The sequence below is a fragment of the Lathamus discolor genome, chromosome 1 (genome assembly GCF_037157495.1).
Source record: "Lathamus discolor isolate bLatDis1 chromosome 1, bLatDis1.hap1, whole genome shotgun sequence".
NCBI lineage: Eukaryota > Metazoa > Chordata > Aves > Psittaciformes > Psittacidae > Lathamus > Lathamus discolor.
This window is the reverse complement of record NC_088884.1, coordinates 110593077-110613370: the sequence shown is the minus strand read 5'-3', so window position 1 is coordinate 110613370 and position 20294 is coordinate 110593077. Positions and strand designations below refer to the sequence as shown.

The 20294-nt window shown below is 42.9% G+C and overlaps 2 protein-coding genes and 1 long non-coding RNA gene across 4 annotated transcripts; all 3 read left to right on the top strand.

The window, feature by feature from the left end:
- The first annotated feature begins 5669 nt into the window (after positions 1-5669).
- RPL34 (ribosomal protein L34) lies at positions 5670-9311 on the top strand. Of its 2 annotated transcripts, none has more exons than XM_065690424.1 (5): positions 5670-5693; positions 6524-6597; positions 6701-6800; positions 7526-7629; positions 9184-9311. In XM_065690424.1, exons 2-5 carry the CDS (start codon positions 6533-6535, stop codon positions 9266-9268), a joined length of 354 nt encoding a protein of 117 aa, XP_065546496.1. In that variant the 5' UTR covers positions 5670-5693; positions 6524-6532; the 3' UTR covers positions 9269-9311. The 2 variants fall into 2 exon arrangements, with proteins under 2 accessions (XP_065546496.1, XP_065546492.1); XM_065690420.1 differs by lacking the exon at positions 5670-5693 and adding an exon at positions 5798-5808 and having other exon boundaries at positions 6522-6597.
- Positions 9312-10997: 1686 nt separating this feature from the next.
- On the top strand, positions 10998-12131 carry LOC136019832 (uncharacterized). Its single transcript, XR_010615078.1, has 3 exons — positions 10998-11081; positions 11354-11440; positions 11900-12131. It is a non-coding gene; the product is annotated as an uncharacterized LOC136019832 (long non-coding RNA).
- Positions 12132-12378: 247 nt separating this feature from the next.
- OSTC (oligosaccharyltransferase complex non-catalytic subunit) lies at positions 12379-16701 on the top strand. Its single transcript, XM_065690401.1, has 4 exons — positions 12379-12636; positions 12842-12935; positions 14555-14752; positions 16047-16701. Exons 1-4 carry the CDS (start codon positions 12498-12500, stop codon positions 16063-16065), a joined length of 450 nt encoding a protein of 149 aa, XP_065546473.1. The 5' UTR covers positions 12379-12497; the 3' UTR covers positions 16066-16701.
- Positions 16702-20294: the final 3593 nt, after the last annotated feature.

Sequence of the window (20294 nt, the reverse complement as noted above, 5' to 3'; positions counted from 1 at the left end):
TGCTGGGAGGCACATCCTCCCTATATGGCAGATGAAATGCGGCCATACTCTTTGCCTCAGGCAGCTGCTGTCAGAGGAAGGAGCAAGTGATGATCCCGAGCAGCTCTGGAGACGTTTCCAGTGTGAATCATTCTGGAGATGTGAGCTGCATACAGCATTATACTCATTGCTGGGAAAAGATTGCCTCCATGCCCTTGATGCCTAGATGGCTAGAAGGCTTAGACGTGAGCAGCAGACAGGATTCAGCTTGCATTTGACACTGAGGATGAAGTACAAATTTCCCAGCCTGGAAGAGCTTTGCAGAGCCCCTTTATTTTCTCATTGCTCCTCACCTGTAAATGTGTAGACCAATATAACACCACTGTACCAGAAGAAGTGACTTGGGAGATGTCGTAGGCCAGGGACCCCTGCTTCATCTTAGGGAGTGGAGGAAAAGCAGCCAGGAGCCACCACTGTTCAGAATTCACATTTAGCTGCATGAGTTGCCCGCAGGCTCAGTATCCTTCTCTGTCTAAAAACACTTTCAGCAGAGGGAGGGGGAGTACACACAAAGCCTGTTTAATTAGGTGTTTGTGTAGAAAGGACGAACTCCGTCCCAAGTGAGATGGAGGATTGCATGTCTCCTCCAGATGGTGAAGTTTATTATTTTTTTCTCCAAGGCAGGAGCAAGTAAGCAGGTGTGAGTATGGGGCCTACCTGTATTGGTTTTAATCAGCAACTTTAAGCAAACTCAATGTTCTCATCAGAAAAGGAGAAAAATAAACAGCTGAGCACTGTGATTCATTTACACTTCAAATATACTTTGAGTTGGTTATTCCTCAATTAATCAAATAGCTGGTGTATCCCTAAAGTAGTATAAAGTGACACACTGTGTGAAATCAATTTTCCCTTCCAAAATCATTAAATTCAGTAGCCTGTGACTGCATCCCTGCTAATTCTAGTACCGGTCCTTTCATCCTCCATTAACTTTGGCACGCCTAACAGGCTGTCAAAAATAATTTCCCAGAACGTAAATAATTCAGAAATTAAAAATTAATAAATAATAACAGAGAGCTACTGGGAGATAGACTGGGTCAATTAGTCAGCTCTGCATTCTGTTTCTTCGCAGCAGGGGGGCAGCCACATTCGTTACTAGAATCTTTCCTCCGATTCCTAGGTCTGATTTACAGCTCTTCATTACTGGATCCAGTCAGACACAATTACCTCCATCACTATCTCAGTTCCTAACTTCAAAGAAACACACATTTTCTTGTCTGCTTTTTTTCTCCTTGCAGCAGCCTCAGCTTGACGTCCCTGGAATTTCTTCCACGCGGACTAATTAATAAGACTTTGACTTATCATATTCACTTCTCTTCTTTGATGTCCTACCTTAGTCAATCATCCTATTTAATTAGAATTTCAATGATAACTTTACTTATCTCATGGCTAGATGTAAATTAAAATAACAGGATTTTAATTCTCTTTCTTACGGGGTTATGACATTTCTGACAGAAAAAGTTTCGACCCAAATATGATGTTATGTACTTCCTATACTAGGAGTGCATTCCACTAAATTGTTTTTCCCTTTGCTACAAAATAATTTTGCTTGTTTAACAAGCTCTACTGAAATGGAAATGAACTACAGTTTCTCATAATGTAATTTGCATAGACCTGTGTTGTAGAAGGGTTATGTTGATATAAATGAGTATAATCAGATTGTGACACATGCCACATAGTTAAGGAGGAAAGGCAATGAGATTTTTAAGAAAAAAATAGCTCTGGAGAGAAAATGGACCGTAGGACATCTTCCTTCTGTTCTTTCCAGTTGTTACTAGTACTTTTCTGTTTCTCACTTCCTTCCCTTATTTACAGACCTAATCTGTTGGTCATACCCATGCAGCACTTGAGGTTGGATTCTGATTTCAATGGGACATTTCTAAAGCACATATACATCCACCATTCATAGAAATAGTATTGTGGCTGTGGCTTAACAGGAGCAGCATGTCCCCCAGCTATTACCTTTTTTTTTTTCCTCTCTGCAGTACCCTGTATATGCTTGCACACAGGCTTACTTTCCTTCCCATGCCTCTTAGAATTTGCCAGTCTAGACTGATGCAACAGCAAGTGAATATAAGTGAAAGCAACCTCTCATTTTTCAATTGAAGCTTATGGTGTGGGCCTGGGAAATCCCTGGGTGTGGGACAGGAGGGTGAGAAAAGGAAAAGGGGGTGCTTTCTGGGAGTCTTGCTGAGCTCATAGAGCTTTACTCATTTAAGCACTCTTGCTCTTACTCTGCTGGAACCTACCATGCGACCAAGTAAATGGTTGTGCACATAGACAGGGGACTTTCAGCAAAAAGAGAGGTAAGGGGAGAACCATGCAGAAGAGAAAGCAAGGATGGTCAACATACCAAGAACTGGTCTTAAACTGGGAACAAAGAATTTGATGCAGTGAACAGAATGCAGTCACAACTTGTTGGCTGGTGCAAAATGCACCATATTACTGATCTGCAATCAGAGATTATTATCTTCCTAACGATCTCTGGCGGAAAACGGCCTTCCAGTTTTATACTGCCAATAAGTAAATACACCCTGGAAACCAACCTTCAGTTTTCTCAAGCAAAAAAGCCCACATCCTTAGGCCCTGTGATTCCACTAACATCCTAGAAGGGAAAATATGGGTTTTATAGGATGCCACTGTTAGTTTTCCCAGTCAATGGCTTGTGCATTTGCTGATCCGTCCCCTTTGTTGTTTTCAAGGAAAGAAGAAAGTGTAGAAAGAGTTAATGAAACATGTTGAGCATGGAAAACAAATGCTCCCAAAAGAGAAAATTTGGTCCTGTGAAGAGGCAGGAGTAGCAGAGAACATGAGAGAATTACTTGACTAGCACTAATCTGTACAAAATGGGCTTAGTGAGCTCCTGCTTAAAATCTTCTTCCCACGTTAGATAGCATTAAACCAGTTGTCATAAAACTAACATTTCTAGATGCTCTGGCCAGCTGTCTGCCTGATAGTCCTGTTCCTCTTATGAAAGAAACTGAAAATGTTTAAAAAACTAGGCCAGTGCATCAGCAGAAGCAATCTGCTGGAATTTAAGTGACAGCTCCTAAATTTACACCAGTTGAGTTTAGAGCCCAAATTAGGTAGGTTTGAGAAGTATCATTACTGTTGTTCAATAATAAAATAGTTACCTGTTGCACTGACAACATCTAAACAAAACTATTCCATCATAATTTAATAATGTTGTTATTTAACAATTGGATTCTGTTATACTTTTATATTTAGGCATGATTATTTAATCTGATTTAATTGGCTTTCTTATTCCCTTCAGGGTCCTGGGCCTAGAAAGTTCATATTAAATACTCTAATTGCTCTGAAGTATACTTGTCATCTGAAATACGCTCCTATTTTTAATGTACCCTAAAATCTAGTTCATACATATTTTCTCTTCTTTCATGAATTAGAAAAATTCTGGTGTCCATAATTTGCACTTAAAAAGACTCAATAATTAACCAAAATAATAATTATAGATTGAAAACAGAGACGATGCAGTACAATGAACTTTCAAACCAGTAAATAAGGCCAGGAGCACACATCAAAGCTCTCTGAGCACCCGCTACTCTCCAAAAGCAAAGCTGAAGCTGCTAACGACGGCAGCAGCATCCTACATATTTAATACTTAGGTCCCTGGTTATCTTTGTAGAACATTGCTTAGGCCAGGGGAGCAAAGGAGCATTTCAGGTCTTAAAGAGAGTGGGCCTGGTCCAGTATCTCTCACAGAGGGTGATTTCCAATTGATACTGTATGAAGATTTTGCCCGTGCAAGTCACCATCAGTTGCAGCAGCAGCCACAACGTGTTCACCCATACTGTGAGAAGGAGGAAATGGGCTTTGTGTGGCAGAGTGGGACCACCACCAGCAGCAGGAACTGGGGAACAGAAGGGATGGAAACTTGTGCTTTAAAATCTCTCAGTCTTTGATGTGTCAGTGCCATGTGGCAGGATCCATTAGGGAGGCCACAGATGGATGGTGGGGGACTTCCTATCACCATCCAGCCACCCATTTCAGAACACAGAGGCCAGCTCTGCTTGTCAATGTGCTTGTCAGTTTGTCAGGGACCTGCATGTGCGGCTGGGAGCTGAAAAAAACGTCTTGGAGAAGACGTGTAATTCAGTGCGGCTCCTTCCAGAGAGTGTTCCTCCTTTCCTTCCTGTGAAAGCAGTGCTTAATGAAATTGCAAGGGGTCAATCGGAGAAGCTCTTTGTGTTTATGTTTTAATAACTGCAGACTTGGCAGGTCTGGCACCACTGGAATACTGTTTCTGGCTGCTGACTAAACCACCTTACACTCCCTTAGCTCTTGCCATTTCTGTTCCTTTCTTTTCTCAGGGATCTACCAGAAGCCATTAAATACAATAGCCAGAGAACACGACCCAGCTCAGCAAGCTTGCAAGATGCCAACTGCTGAATGTAGTGGGGGTGTATTAAGGGAAAGATCAACTAGCCTTGTCGTGTTTCCCCTATGCTTCTCCTAGGTACTTATGGCTTGGAAATAGGATTTTGGGTCAGGTGGATCTGACCAGCAGAGAAACATTTATACATCTTTATGTTCCTGCTCGAGTGCCTGCCCATGTGTGTTATCTGCCAGCTTGGCATGCAAGCCCATGTATGAGTGACTTGTAATTTAGAACTGAGAGCAGCAGTCTGAGAAATGGCTTATGGGCCTTCAAGCACATAACTATCATAACAAAGAACAAAATGTTCTTTCTGAGAAAAGAAGCTAATGTTTTAGAAAAATAGTTTTTCAGTGAAGCATACAAAAAAAAAAAAAAAACAACAAAAAAAAAAAACAAAACCCCCCAAAACAAAAAACAAACAAAAAAGAGGGGGAGAAAGAAAGAGAGCATGTGCACAGGATCCCGGGGTAAAGTGGAGAAATCAAGCATAAAAAGGACATGGTCCTGCTTGACCGAGTCCAGAGGAGGGCCACGGAGACGACCAGATTGCTGAGGCACCTCTCCTATGAAGACAGGTTGAGAGAGCTGGGCTTGCTCAGCCAGGAGAAGCTGTAAGTTTTCTGGGTAGAACTTAGAGCAGCTTCCAGTGCCTAAAGGTGGACTACAAGAAATCTGGTAAGGGACTTTTTACAACAGCATGTAGTACTAGGACAAGGGGAATGGCTTTAAACTGACAGAGGGGAGATTTAGATTAGACACTAGGAAAAAATTCTTCACTGCATGGTTGGTGAGGCACTGGCACAGGCTGTCCAGAGGAGCTGTGGCTGCCCCGTCCCTGGCAGTGTTCAAGGCCAGGTTTGAGCAACCTTGTCTAGTGGAAGGTGTCCCTGCCCGTGGCCGGGGGGTTGGAACTGCGTGATCTTTAAGGTCCCTCCTGAACCATTCTGCGATTGGCGGCAGGGAGGATTCTGTGGTGCTTTAATTTACCACATCCTCTCATACTGCCTCACCAGCTCCGCCGGCCGCGCTGCCGGCTGTTTCCCTCTCCTGCCGCTGAGCGGCGCCTCCCGGCCCCAGACGTACAACATGGCACTACCCTCACTCCTCCGCTTCCGTACAACATGGTGGCACCTATACACCCGAGGCCAACACGAGCCACAGCACGCATGCGCCAGTATTCCTTCCGGGTTTCAGAGCGCCACTATTTCAATGTTGACCCGCCCACGTCGGCTTCCTCTTCCGGGTCCGGCGGCACCAGGTATGGCGGGTTGTACCGTAGGTCTGTGGGCATTCATCCACCCCCATCCGCGGCTCGGCGGGCGGTGGGGAGTGACCGAAGGCCCCGGGGGTTGTGGCGAAGGGTCGGCGGCACCGCGGCCCTCGCTTGGGCCGGCGGCGGGGCCAGAGCTGTACGGCAGGGAGGCCGTACCTTCGCCGAGGGGCTTCCGAGAGAAGCCCGCGTCTCCCGGGCCGCAGCGAGCCGGTGCTGCGGCGCTGAGCCGAGCCTCCCCCCAGTCCGGCGCCCAAGGAGTGGCAGGCTCGGCAGCGGGGGTTAGGGCTGCCGGGGCCTTGTTCCCTTGAGCCGCCGTAGGAGCGGGGTTCTGAGGGTTTCGCTGCCCTCATCGCGTTGTGCTCGGCCCAAGGAAGGTTCTGGCCTGGGTCTGGAGTGTGTTTAATACAGCTTCGTGTCAGATAAGGTAGGAAAAGGTAGCGTTTGTTTTATCTCGGCTTTCAGTCTTGCCAGCGGAGCTTGTGTTGATAATACACAGCTGCTAAAGCTTTAAGCAGTTTTCTAAGGGAACGTGACATCATACAGGCAAGATCAAGATGTTGAACTGCGTTCAGATTAGTTCACATGAATCTTCATTGCAAATCACGTTCTATCTGCCATCCTGTTTTGTTGGTTTTTAGTGTAGTTTTGTCAGCTGTCATTGATGAGTAAATGCCTTAATTGTTTTAATACAGAATCGGCAACTGCTGGTTCAGATCTTGCTCAGTGCTTCAGTGCAGGTGATGCTGTGATATGTGAACTTCCATATGGATGTCGTGCCTTTAAAGTAGTACTGCTTTATTTTTTGACTCATACAGGTGTAAAAAATGGTTCAGCGCCTGACTTACCGCCGTAGGTTGTCCTACAACACAGCTTCCAACAAGACTAGACTGTAAGTAAGACATAGTTTTGATGAAAACCTAACCTGCCTTTTGAGAAAGCCAAGTTTCAGTTTTGATTGTTATGTTAACTGAGTGTTTTTCTGCCATATTTAGGTCCCGAACACCCGGGAACAGGATTGTTTACCTTTACACCAAGAAAGTGGGGAAGGCTCCTAAGTCAGCATGTGGTATCTGCCCAGGAAGGCTTCGTGGTGTAAGTCTTAGCCTTGCTGGCATATGACTTAATGGGGGATTTTTCCCTACAGAGGGCCTTTGTATGTAATATAGTATGTCTGTTTGTTGATTAATCGTTGTTGGAAAAGCTTTCTTAAAATATTTTTATCCAAACATTATAAAACTTAACGGGTAAAATAAGCTTTGAAAGCTAAAAGAGTAAGTGCCTTTTTTTAAGTTCTTCCACAGAAACCACTTTTGTTTGTGGTTCTCATTGCTGTTATATCTGAACTCTGTTCTTTTTTATAAGACATAACTGGCTGAAATTTTCTTTGAGGTGATTCTGTAGCAGGTTTAGAAGTCTTTAGGTTGGACTTGTTAGGTTGGCTTTCAGTTTTAGGGAAAAGGAATGAATGTTTTTAAAATTATGTCTTTCTCCAAACTTTTCTTGATGTAATGCTGTTGCTCTTAACAGTGAATGCTTGAGTAATGTCAATATTTGAGCAGTTCCTACCCTTGGGAAAACAGTCTTTTCTTTTTTAATCATTTTTTAGTGAGTCTATGGGTGAAATCCTGGGGTAGAATGAAAAGATCAGCTTAGGACTACTGAAGATGGCACATCTTCACAAGCCGCGATTTCAGTCACTCTTTTGCATCTTGAATAGTCAACTTCAGGTGTTGCTGCTATTTTAAATTATTTTCTTGATATGGCTGTTACCCAAAAGTACTCTCTTATGATACACATCTCATTTTTTATTTTTGTAGGTTCGTGCTGTGCGTCCTAAAGTTCTTATGAGGCTGTCAAAAACGAAGAAGCATGTTAGCAGGGCCTATGGTGGTTCCATGTGTGCCAAGTGTGTCCGCGACAGGTAAGCTTACAGAAAGACAGCTTTATTCTTGTACTTTACATGACATTTTACATCTCGTGTATTTTCTTAGTGTGGACCAAAACTTTGAAAACACTGGTCTGGCTTTGGTATAGTAAAATGAGAGGGTCAGGCACGAAGCACGTTAGTAGTGATGCATGCAGTTTTGTCCCTCTGATTTGAACTAATTCCTGCATGTGGAGCTTCTTTGTAGCAAATTTGTTATCCGTTATTTTTTAGTGCACTGTTGCTTTGGTGCGAAACAGTCTGCTTATCCTGGATTTTTATATTTTATGTTGACTCCACATAGTAAAGATTTTTCTGTTGGCCTGCTCTTCTGTATTCTGCAAAGATACTAGTGTAAGATCAGTTAGGCTTCTGGCTTCTTTATGCAGTTTGGGATTCAGAGCTATAAATTGGTTGCACATAAGCATCTTTATGTGGTTAAGCTTTAAGATGGACTTTGCTGGATGTCACCAAATTCAGTTTTATTATGTAACAACTATACATCCTATACTTACTTGGCAAGTTTGAGGAAAAACATGTATTACAAAGAATGACATCCCTGAAAATGGTAATCAAAGCATATCTCTGGAGCCAGCAATCTAATGCCAGTTCTTTCATCTGTAGTAAAAATCTTTCCAGCACTCGTTTTTCTTGTGTGAGTTCTAAGTTGAATCGTGTTAGATGCCACTGGAGACTGGTTGTTACAGCTGCAGATCTGTAGTGTAACTTCTCTGTCTTAGAAGACAGTCTTTTTTCTGCATGTTTTTCCAAACACTTTATGAGCTTGGTAGGTTCTTTTTAGTACATGGGTATGCTTTATTCTTATTCTGCCTAAACTGCACTCTATTCTGCATCTGTTTAGACACCTTTGGTAGGTTTTGTGTGCTGCAGAAGTAGCCATATATACCGAATGCACATGGAACAGCATTGAAATTGTGTGTTTGTGCTTTTAAAGCTATCAGGTGGGCTGTTGATGTATAAGTGCTGTCGCGTCCATCTGCATGGTAGCCTTGCATGTCTTTCACAGACAACTGTCTTCAGGCATGGCTTGCCCTGCCAGAGTTTTATGTGCATGGGAGCTTTAGTCCTGAGAGAGAAACTGTCTGTTTTGGTAACTGGACTCACATAAAGTTTTCTGTAGTTCCAAGGAAGAGAGCTGACTGCGACTGGTCACACCAGTTCTGACTTTAAGAATGTCTAAATTTGTGAGTGGGGAGTTTCGATTTTGCCTTTGAAGTTAGTGGAGGTGGGAGTTTTTCCAGGGTTCAGCCGTCAGGTATTACCTTGGTTGCCTACAGGCCACTCACAGTAAGTTTGCAGGTGCACTAGGCCTTCTTCCCCAGATTGCTGTGTTCATGCATTTGTTCACTGTCCCTGTCTCTTGATACTGGCAAAGCACATTGATGGTTTTGCTTTTCATGTACTTTTGGAACTAACACCATGTGTAATTAATGTTGGAGACACCAGAACTAATTATAACTTTGTTTTTTGTGTTTTCACTTCAGTAGATACATGTCCCAAAGTTTTACTGTTTTTTTTTCTCCTTTCCAGAATCAAAAGAGCTTTTCTTATTGAGGAGCAGAAGATCGTTGTGAAAGTGTTGAAGGCACAGGCACAGAGCCAGAAGTCAAAGTGAATCTTTTTGCAGTTTCAGCCCAATAAATGAAAGCTCCACTTTTCTTGTGTCCAGTCATTCCATGTACTAGACAAAGCTGGTAGGAGCTGCCTCTTGCAGCTTGTATAATGCAGAACCTGGGGTTTAGTGCAGCAAATCCTGGAAGTCAGGATTCTGTGCTGTGTGCTGACTGGGAGATCAAGCAGGTAGGAGTTCTGGTTAAAAAGGACTCTCAGCTCGTCTCACAATCCTGTAGAGAGACTGGAGTAACTTTGAGCAGTGCAGTTGTATGAAATCATCAGAGGACATCACTTAGAAGAAACTGAGTAATCTGAAAAAGAAAAGCAAACAAAAGAAGACTTAAAAACTATGGACTGGAAGAGAGCTTGTCAGATGAAGAACAGAGCTAGTATAGGTGTAAGGTAGTTACTTTTTTTCAGAAGCATGTGCTAGTTAGTTACTCAAGTCAGGGTGGGAGGAACAGCTTGCTTGACTTCTCAAAGCCAGTTCTGTATTTACCAGGCAGCTGTATACTGCTGCATCTGGGTCTCCTGAAAGAACGCTGTGCCTGTTGTGTTTATTCTCTTTGTTCATTAGGTGCTTCCAGCAGTTGGATGTATGATTCAAGAAGAGCTCCAGAGCACAGCTAGAACAGACTGTCATTGGCTTCATTCTGTTCTGTAGGAAGAACTGTAAATGTGCCTTTAATGCTATCCAAGAGTGCTTTGGATTATTTTTGCACTAACTGCAGGTGCAGTGGTATTCCTCACGCCAGCTCTGAATTTTGGAACCAGTCTTAGTGTCTGGTAAGAAGTGGGTATCTATTTTTACTAGTAACTCTTTTGTCAAAAAGTAGTGAGCTTTCAGCTCCACTGCTATAATAAGGAAGGAGGAGAAATAATTACTGAGCACACAGACTTACTGGGAGCAGTGAGGATGCCATTTGGAGAGGTTTTGAGGATCACTTGTGGATCTGCTCAGGCTGTGATTCCTAGGGATGTGTGCACATTCCTCCTCTGGATGTGCTGTCTCCACACCATGCCTAGCCCTGAAGCTTGTCAGTCTTTACAGTCAGCCAGGAAACAGATAGCAGGAAAAGGCCTGCCCTGTGATGGCAGTGAGCTGGTACTCAGGGTTACCTGCCTGCAAACTCACAGCTGTGGTGCTGGTGTCCCCTGGGTTCAGTGGCAGGAGGTGGCTGATGTCCAGGGTAACTAGCTTAATGCTGTGCATGGTGAAAGGAGCTGTACCTCCCCAAGAATGGATTCACAGTCCCAAGGCATTAAAATAATTGTCAATATTCTCAAAATAGGTAAGCGTTGCCCCCAGCTAATGTAGCTTTAAATATGAAATGTTTCTTTCTCCTCAGCTTGGGTTATGCCAAAACTTGTTCCAAAGGCTGTAGCTGATTAAAAGGTTTTAGGACTAACATTAGTACCCTGACTTTTTTAGGTGTGTTTACTATAGTTAGTTTATAAAGTTAGAATTTTATTGGTTGCTGCCTTACTCTGCCAGTACCAAAGTCAATACTTTGGTGTGCTGGAAAAATGTTTTTAAAGCAGAAGTAGCAAGTAGGGCAGGCGTAGCTAATCTGCCCCAGAAGTGCTCCTGTTTTACATGAAAAGCTGGGAGATTAGTGTTTTCCTTGGGGCTTTTGGAAAAGAGGCACAGTGGAGGGAGAATACTTTAGAATAATTGGGAGAAGTGTCATAAACATCTTTTCACAGGATAATGACGCTGAGTGGGAGATTCTTCCAAAGAGGAGGGCTCAGACTGGAAATGATCCATTAGAACTGTTGTGGTTTCAGCCCAGCCGGCAACCCAGAACACTCCTGTAAGTACCCTTACAGGAATAAGACGATCAGGGTACAGACAGGTACCTTGCTTGCTCTCGGCAGCTGCTGGGCTGGTTTAATGCACTTTATCCCCCCCCCCCCGCCATAGTCCCAGTGTGTGGCTGGGACAGGATGCATGTCCTGGGTTCAGCAGTAGCAGTCATTTTTCTCCTTAGTAGCTGGTGCAGTGCTGTGGTTTTGACTTTCAGCCTGAGAACAACGCTGATAACACCAATGTTCTTAGTTGCTGCTCAGTAATGTTTACTCTAAGGGCTTTGTGAGTCTCATGCTCTGCCAAGGAGGAGGAGAAGCCAGGAGGAAGCAGAGACAGGACACCTGACCCAAACTAGCCAAAGAGGTATGCCATCCACAGCGCATCACGCCCAGTACATAAATTGGGGGTAGCTAACCCGGAGGAGCTAGATCCCTGGCTCGGGTCAGGCTGGGTATCGGTCTGCGGGTGGTGAGTGGTTGTATTCTCTCCCCTTGTTATTTCCCTTATCATTATTATTATTGGTGGTAGCAGTAGTGGTTTGTGTTATACCGTAGTTACCGGACTGTTCTTATCTCAACCCATGGGAGTTACATTCTTTCGATTCTCCTTGCCATCCCTCCGGGAATGAGGGGAGGAACAGGCTGGAGGGGGGAGTGAGCGAGCAGCTGCGTGGTTCTGGGTTGCCGGCTGGGCTTACACCACGACAACGGGGTCCACATCCCACGGTGCAGCCAAGGGGTATCACGGCCCTGCGCCCCTGCAAACCCATGGAATCGGGTGAGCCGCGCTACCGATCTTTCCTTCGGACTTGTGTCTCCCCAGCCCGGCAGTGCAAGCTGATGAGCGGGACGTGGCTTTTACTCCCCCTTGCCAGGAAACTGCCGCGATGCTCGGGGATGCTTCGCTCAAAGAGCGCTCCCTGCCCTTGGCGGTGGCTGCGGGGCTGCTATTGCACCGGCCCATAGGAGCCTTCCATAGTGGGGCTGGCGGCGAGCACCCAGGCGTGCACACGCCACCTGCTCGGCGCGACAGGACCCGGCCGCAGCGGACACGTGGCTGGCTCTGGCCCCGCCCCAAGCGCCTCGCCGTTACCCAGCACCGACACGTCAGGGCTGCTGGGTCCTGGCAGGTGGGTAAGATGGGGTAGAGCCTCCCATAAGCGGTCGAGTTTCCAGGTGGTTTTGAGCAGCGAAAATAAAAAGTCTGTGCTTTATGTCTGGCATTCCGTTCCGGGAGTAGCTTTTGGGTGTTTCGTTTAGACTGGCTTTTTAAAAACTTGCTAATTTACCCCTGTCAGGACTCGGCAGCCGATTTCCGTTTCCGCCTTCGTGTCCGCTGGTGGACGGCGGCCGCGGCGGGACGAGCCGGGCAGGGCAGGGAGTAGCGTGGCCGTGGCCGTCCGCGGGGCCGCTCCGCCGCCATGGAGACGCTGTTCCGCCTGCCCTTCGCCGTGCTCGAGTGTCCTAACATCAAGCTGAAGCGGCCGAGCTGGGTGCACATGCCCTCGGCTATGACCGTTTACGCGCTGGTGGTGGTGTCCTACTTCCTCATTACCGGAGGTGAGGCCGGGACCGGTGGGGCTGTTGTGGCGGGGCGGGGCGGGGCGGGCTGCTGGCTCCTGCCCCGGGGCAGCAGAGTTCCCCCTTGCCCGGCTCCAGGTCGATGATAAAAGAGGAACCTGGTCCAAGCCCGAGCATCCCTAGGGTGCTGGGGTAGTGCTCGCTGTTCACGAGTCAGAAGTGTCGCTTGCCTTTCTCTCCACAGGGATTATCTATGATGTAATTGTGGAACCTCCCAGCGTGGGGTCGATGACAGATGAACACGGGCACCAGAGGCCGGTGGCCTTCTTGGCCTACAGGTAAGAGGGTAGGAGCAGAGCTCTGCCTCAGCAGGAGAGGTGCTGTAAAGGCCTAAGCACAAGGGAATAAACCTGTCTTGCGGAGCTCTGCTTCTACGGGGTTTTTGTTTTGGACCTCTGTGTGAGGCAGGATCTGTTTTATATCAGTCCTTAGTTTGCAAATATTACAAAAAAAAACTATCAACATCAATGGAAATAGAAAACCTCAGCCCTTCTAAAACTTCTACAAATGAAATGGACAGTCTGTACTTCTGTCAGTGCTTATTTTTCTTCCAAACCCTTGCTATTAAAGTTGAGTTTCATAGTGGATGAGGATGCATTTGATCGTATTTCATAACAGTTTACGTAATGTTTGTGAATTTTCAGGTTCTGGCCTTTTAAACTCTAGTGTAATTAAAACTTTTGCGTCTGAGGGTGGGGAACATAGTTACAAATGCCTAACAAGTGTCGCCTTTGAGCCTTTTACTTCTGTTACTGCAAATATAGTAACCAGTTGGTCTGAGAAGGTTTAAATCTACATTTGTAACTGTTTTTAATGTGTGTGTGAACAAGTAATGCTTTTTGTTAAATACAAAAAATGTTCTTTGAATCTGTGAGGTCTGTGATATTCCACATGTACAGATTCTGACTTGGACTAGATGTAGTATTATGTCTCAGGCTGGCTTGGTTTGTTGCAGTGTAGATGAATTGGGCTGCTGCACTGAGTTGATAGCACTTCAGTACAAGTCAGTGGAAACAACACGAAGATGTGATTGTTTTCAGGATATGAGATGATAATGATATACCATAATAATTTATTGGCATCTACAGTAGCTTCATCCAAAGCAATTTAATGAGATTGTTAGTATTGCTAATTACAAGGATAGGAAAAGGGTTCAGTGACTGGGAAGCTGGAGGCTCGTGATCCAGGTGCAATATTAATTCTTCATCTCTGCTTCCCTTCTTTCCATCTGAACTTTAGAAGAAGGAAATCTGGTCTTGTGGATTGACAGAGAGCTGGGGCACTTTCAGGCTGGGTCTCCACAATCAATATATGTACACCTAGTGAGCAGGTAGCAAAAATTGCTGCAGGCAGGAACTGCTTTTGCTGTGTGCTGGAGTCAGTAGATGTGCTTCATATGTTAATATAGTGCTTTGAGTGGGATTTGTACTGAGATGAGGATTCAGGCTGTGCTGCCTAAACATTGGGATGGAAATAAGACTTGGAAAACTCAGTGGCCCAGGGGTTGTGGTTTCGTGCCTTGAGACCGTGAAACCAGGTTCTACCTTAGACTAGATATTTCCAAAAACTGATGAGCTTGTGTGATAGCCATTAGCATACACTGTTATGTATAAAACCACTAGCATGCTCAACTGATCACCTTGCACACTATCACTTCTGGAGATAAATTGCATGTCAAAGCCTTGATGTAATTGCATAGTGTCAGTTTCCGTACCTACTTTTTGTTAGAAAGTCAGCCATCAAAGTTAATCATCCTGTGTATGTGTATTTGTACAGCTAAAGTAGGTTGAGTAGATGGGCTTTGGAACTAATCTTTTTGCTTTATTTTTTCTGACTCCTCTTCCTGTGCCCTCTTTTCCCCCCACCTCTCTCTTTTTTTTTTTTTTTTTTTTTTTAGAGTAAATGGACAATATATTATGGAAGGGCTTGCATCCAGCTTCCTCTTCACAATGGGTGGCATAGGATTCATCATTCTGGATCGATCCAATGCACCAAATATCCCCAAGCTGAATAGGTTTCTTTTGCTCTTTATCGGATTTGTCAGTGTGCTCTTGAGCTTCTTCATGGCCAGAGTTTTCATGAGAATGAAATTACCGTAAGTGATTTAATAGTCTTTCAGCTTTTCTTCTTTATGTGCCTATGTTAACTATAAGAGTAACGGAAAATAAAATGAGGAATGCTAAAGATCTGCAGGTTGGCTATAAGTTGCTTTTTTCAATGCTTTTTTAGAATAATCTGCCTTGAGGCTCTTTGGAGCTGGCTACTGTATGATTGTGCTCTGGTTTAAGAAAGGTGGCAGTTCCTGGTATGTCAGAAGATACGATTAGTGAGTCTGACTTACTTACAATAAATTAAAAGGTAGAACGGGTATATACTGGTCTGGTAAAAGTAATGACAAGGTAGGGCTTTGAGGAAAAAGCAAGTGTTGAAGAACTTGAAGGAAGGCAAGTGAGTTCCTTGTAGTGATAATGCACATGAAAGATCATAACTAGAAGAACTGATGGTAGCAGTAACAAGTATTCAAGAGTCATCCAAAGCAGTCCTATAGTGAAGGTGATGTTTCAGGTTTTTTTGTTGCTCGAAAACTGAATGTAACATTGAAGCATACAATATATGTGGCATTTTAGTACATCTGTATTCACACATCAAAAAGGAAATCTCTGGAGCTCCTGGGCATTGCCAAATCCAAATGCAGGATTTTCAGTTTGCCCTTCCCACCCTTTTTATTCCTCAGTCCATCTATTTTATGTAAGTATAGCTGAAACCTGATTAACTGGTAGTTCATTTTTGGAGTAGCTCCATGGCTTAACAATTACAGTGATTTTCATTTCTTAAATATATTTTTTTTTTAAACTTTGGAGTGTAGTTAAAAATTCTGTTTTGGAATATAGGAGTGATGGGTTCCCTAGTGGCAGGTTGCTGGATAGAGACCTGTTCTGTATTTTCTTGTTGCATTGAGTACGCATGTGTCTTAACAGTTCGCTTTCTTAAACTCATTAAAGAAACAGGGCTTCAGAGAAATAGAAGAGAGAGACCAGAGTTGTCTTGAGTGTCAGAAAATATGGGGTTATACTGATTATCTGAATGTTGGTAGTTTGTGCAGTGGGTGCAAATAAAGAACAGTTTATAGGGTGTAACCTGGGCTTCAAAAATTCCAATTACCAAAGCTGGTTTGAGAATAGGCTAATCTGTTTTCAGTGATCATTGAAGAAAATCAGCTGAAGAAGAAGCATGTGGTTAAGCTGTCTAGTTTGTACTTTGGACGGGACTTACTATTTCAACTAGCCTTGATCAGCAGAGTTTATGGCAGTCTGAAGTTTTTGTTTTCTCAGTTTTTGAGGAGTGCTGCTTGTGCTTGCTAACTTGGTTTCTAACTTTTTTTTCTATAGGGGCTACTTGATGGGTTAGTACTTCTTGTGCTGTATGAAAGTTTTGAGCTGAATTTACTCCTCTTCAGGAAGTGTTTAAGAAGAAGCACCAAAAGGCAAACTCCGCAGTCACCATCAACAGGAAAGAAACCTATCCATGAGGAACAACTAGGGAAAGAGTGCTTTCTCTGCAAATAAACTCTCACTACCAGTGGCTGATTTGTAGCTTTGAAGCAATGTATTACCATTCTGTTTCAGAGCTTTTGAAAAGAGCAAGTTACCTAGCTGGGTTTTTCTTTTATATCCCAACTCAGTATGAAATAGAGAACCTGTCTCTAGCTCCACTTGAAATGAGTGTTAGCCATTGGCTTGACAGTTCTTTGTTGCAAGTCTGTCTCCTGTTCCCTGTGTGAAACACTTATATGTGTGAATTGCAGAAGAAACACTAGAAACATTTCTTTCCAAGTTATAATTAGAAAATTAGTAACTTCGGGTGCTTTACAGTCAAAGTACAATGTGTCTGAAATGATATCAAAGGCACCTTTTGCCTTGATATTAATGGCTATATGTGAGCAAATCCAGACATGCACTGGGAAAGGCAAACTGTATGAATGTGCATTTCTTTTTGAAAAAGTGTATGAAAGGAGCCAAATAAAACTTATTTTCTACAAAATTATTCAATGCAATTTCTGAAGGCTTTTTTTTGTGTGTGTGCTTGACCAGGCTTGAGATGCCATGACCATATAGTTTCAGCTTTATTTTTCACTATTTGATAATGTTTTATTTTGGTTTATTTTCAATATGAGGGACAAGAAGCCTCAGATTTTCCATGAACTTGTACTGTATCCAGATGACATACTGTTATCCATAGCCAAGGAAACTTCTGAAGCTGCTTTTTTTTTTTTTTTTTGTGTGAGAGGCGAGGCTTTAACTTCCTTTGTCTTAATTTTAAAAGATTGAATGTTAGTATCACATTTCACTGAAGTACTGCATTTTGGGGAAGGAAATACCTCTCTAAATCTCCATAAATGTCCTTTTTGCAAGCAATATGTATTTAAAGCACTGTTTTCATTTGTATAATAGTTGTCAGTGAGAAATGTTATTCCCATAGTTGTGAAGTCCATAGTACTGTTCACATACTTAATCAAATTTCTGAGCTGTTAATCATCTGCCCTCAGGATATGTCACTTTCACTCCTCATTACATACAGTGTGACTTCATTTGCTTATCTTGGATGTTTGTCATTAAGATTTAAGGTAGCTTAACCTTTTTTATAAGGCTCATAACTGTAAAGTTTCCAGTCGTTTCCAAGCAGTTACCCTCAAAGCAGTCACTGCTTTCAGTGAGACATCTGCTTACCTTCAAGGGGGAGGACTAGTATTACGTAAGTAAATAACTGATTATGTAAGTCAACTTTTAAATACACCTGAGAGTGAAGTCAAACCAGAAAGTCATGTCACTGAGTATAATCAAGATTCTTCAGGCTCAGTACTTGTTCCACTGCAGTTCAGCGTCAGGCTTCGTGTGTGCAGCTGATTCTAAATAAGCATGCTCTTTTAACAGTGGTTTTAAGGGCATAGTTGAATGTCTGTGATCTATGAAATGAATTTGATTATAATTGCTTGCTAGGTGACATAACTTGGAACAAATAAAGCAGATTTATAATTTCAAGGTAGAAGAGAGCTTTGGGAGAGTAAAACTCAGGTGATGATTCTGTCTGCAGCAAACAAGGTTGAGTGATCCCGTATGTTTCTTCGGTCACAGGCTATGAACTGAATCTGGTATGATCCTCTGCCAAAGCATGACGCACAGAGAGAACTGGGAAAACAAATGCAGAGCAGAGGACGGACCACCCAGAAATTAGGTGTATGCTGGGTATCAAGATGTAAGAATGCACAACTGGAAATTGTTTCATTTTGGATATGGGTTGCAGGTTTCTTTATTACCCAAGAGAAAATTCTTGCTGAGCACTGTCAAATAAGCTGCAGAGGTACTGTTGTGCATTATAGGAATCCCATCTCCAGTTAAAGAAAGGCTGGTATTTTCTGTAAATGTCTGCTATTCTTTATAGGTAACAGCAGGTGGCCTCTGCTGTAGGGGTTTAGGAATATTTCAGTGAACGAAAGAAAAGTTCCTGTAACTAGTGACAATGCCCATCTGCATTTGGTGCTCCTGTCTTCTAGGGTGAACTGAACTAGATTGTATGGTGGGAGATTAAAACCAAGATCGAAACACTGTGATAAGGGTAAAGCAGAGTTTATAAGAGCACATCTTTCCATGATTAAAAACAGAAGTTTGACCTACTTCCAAATGTAACAAAAAGCATCAGGCTGAAGTGTGGAGGTCTTGATTTTTTCTGTCTGTCTTGCTAGAGAAAACACTGAATCTGTTGCTTCTCTGTAGGCTTCAGTATAATCTGAGTGATGGTGCCTAGTCAGTGTAGTCAAGAAGAGATATATAACCTGTGCAGCTTTTGAAAATAGTATATACATATGTGAACCCTTAACAATCTAAGTAAGCTTATACTTACATGAGTTAAGCTGAAAAATACCTCTAGGTAAAAAACCCCAGACATTCTGGTTTCCTTTTTTTTCCCCTCAGTAGTTTTTCCAGACTGCTGCCAATTGTGGAACAGTAACATAGAATCATAGAATCATTTAGGTGAGAAAAGACCTTTAAGATCATTGAGTCCAACTTACTACTGCTGTAGTTCACCACTAAACTGTCTTGGACTGTGTTGGCTTATGGGGACAGGCTGCTCTTGCACCTTAAGAATGTACAGCCTTCTGAGACCTCTTTGCCTCCCAAGGGGCTCTCTCAACCAGGCTCCTAAGCAGAACAAAATGCCATCCAGAAGCCCAGGGTGCCAATTCTGCTGACCTCTATCCTGACATCACTGAGAATTGAGATATGTCTGGAATATCTGTGCCACCGAAACAATTTTTGGAAGCAGGAGGACATTTCAGCCGTTTTGAGGAGATACACATAAATGCTCTTGCTGGTAAAGATAAGTGTGGTGTTGTACATCCAAATATCAACTTTTAAAAAGGTGTGCAAAACCTGTAATGTTTTTTACAGGTAGTTCTATTTACTGGTATGAAGTAGTCCACACTGATGCCTGAAATAAAACTGACACCTTATATATTCTCTATGTAAGAATTACTTACATATTCTCTATATAAGAATATTCTAAATATATTGTGTTTAATGGAATTTTGCTTAGGAGTCTAAAAGTGCTTCAGTGAACTACTTACAAAGCTGGGTACTTAAAAAACACTGCTTGTTATGGTTACTGTAATCTACTGTGTATTTTATATGCCTAAATATATGTTCTTAATTAGGAAGCACTAGATATTGGACATCTTCAAAGTCACAGTCTTAGAAACTGAGGCAATCCTGTATTTCTTCTGTTGCTCCCAATACAGGGGTCCAGTGTGGGTATGGGGAAGACAGAAATTTTCATTTATTTCCCTGACATGCATAGAAATACCGATACAATGGAAGCTTCCTACAGCATAGCAATGTCTATGAGAATGTAATTGGTATTGCACATTTGTGAATGTGATGACTTTATTTTTCCTTCAGTTTTCCTCACAAAAGGGTTGCAGCTCTGGCCTATTTTTAGAATTTCTAATTGTCTCTTCTCAACTGTGCAGTTACTTTAGAATATTTTTCTTCCAGAACATGGTTAAACCTGTTTGAAGCCATTACAAGAATGGAATTGAACAATTGTAAGAATCTCAGGAGAACATTCTGTAATGCTCTGCAGTCGCATTGAGGCCTTTCAGCTATAGTGATGATTGGAGAAATCTGCTTTTCAGTGACAGCAAAAAAATACAACTAATGTGTCGAACTGTTCTTAAAGGGTAGTGTTTCATGGGAAGCAGCTACTAGGAATATGAGAGTTTCTAGGTGATTTGGTTTTTTTGGTAAGAAATAATATCCTTTTTGTTTGACATGGAAACCCGTCAGCTAAGAACTGGACTGAGACCATGGGCTCATTTTAGAGCAACAGCTGTGGCACTGTAATGGGAGTCAAGCATGTCTGACTTGCCCCACATTTTAATTGGTAATATAGATGTGAAGCTCTTCATTCTGATATCTAGTATCTTGAATCTGCTGAGCTCCTGTTTAATGATATCAGTTTAGTTACTAATGTTCTTTGGGTATAAGATGGAATTTCACTTCATCATGTCACTAACCCGTATGGGTTCTATAAATGCCAAAGGTCTGAGAGTGTTCTACCTGCAGGCTGCAAGAAACAGTATT

Coding starts and splice junctions, on each gene's coding strand:
- RPL34 (XM_065690424.1), top strand. CDS start 6,533: ATGGTTCAGCGCCTGACTTACCGCCGTAGGTTGTCCTACAACACAGCT. Junction 6,598..6,700: donor GCTTCCAACAAGACTAGACT/GTAAGTAAGACA, acceptor TGCCATATTTAG/GTCCCGAACACCCGGGAACA. Junction 6,801..7,525: donor GCCCAGGAAGGCTTCGTGGT/GTAAGTCTTAGC, acceptor TTATTTTTGTAG/GTTCGTGCTGTGCGTCCTAA.
- OSTC (XM_065690401.1), top strand. CDS start 12,498: ATGGAGACGCTGTTCCGCCTGCCCTTCGCCGTGCTCGAGTGTCCTAAC. Junction 12,637..12,841: donor CTACTTCCTCATTACCGGAG/GTGAGGCCGGGA, acceptor TTCTCTCCACAG/GGATTATCTATGATGTAATT. Junction 12,936..14,554: donor GTGGCCTTCTTGGCCTACAG/GTAAGAGGGTAG, acceptor TTTTTTTTTTAG/AGTAAATGGACAATATATTA.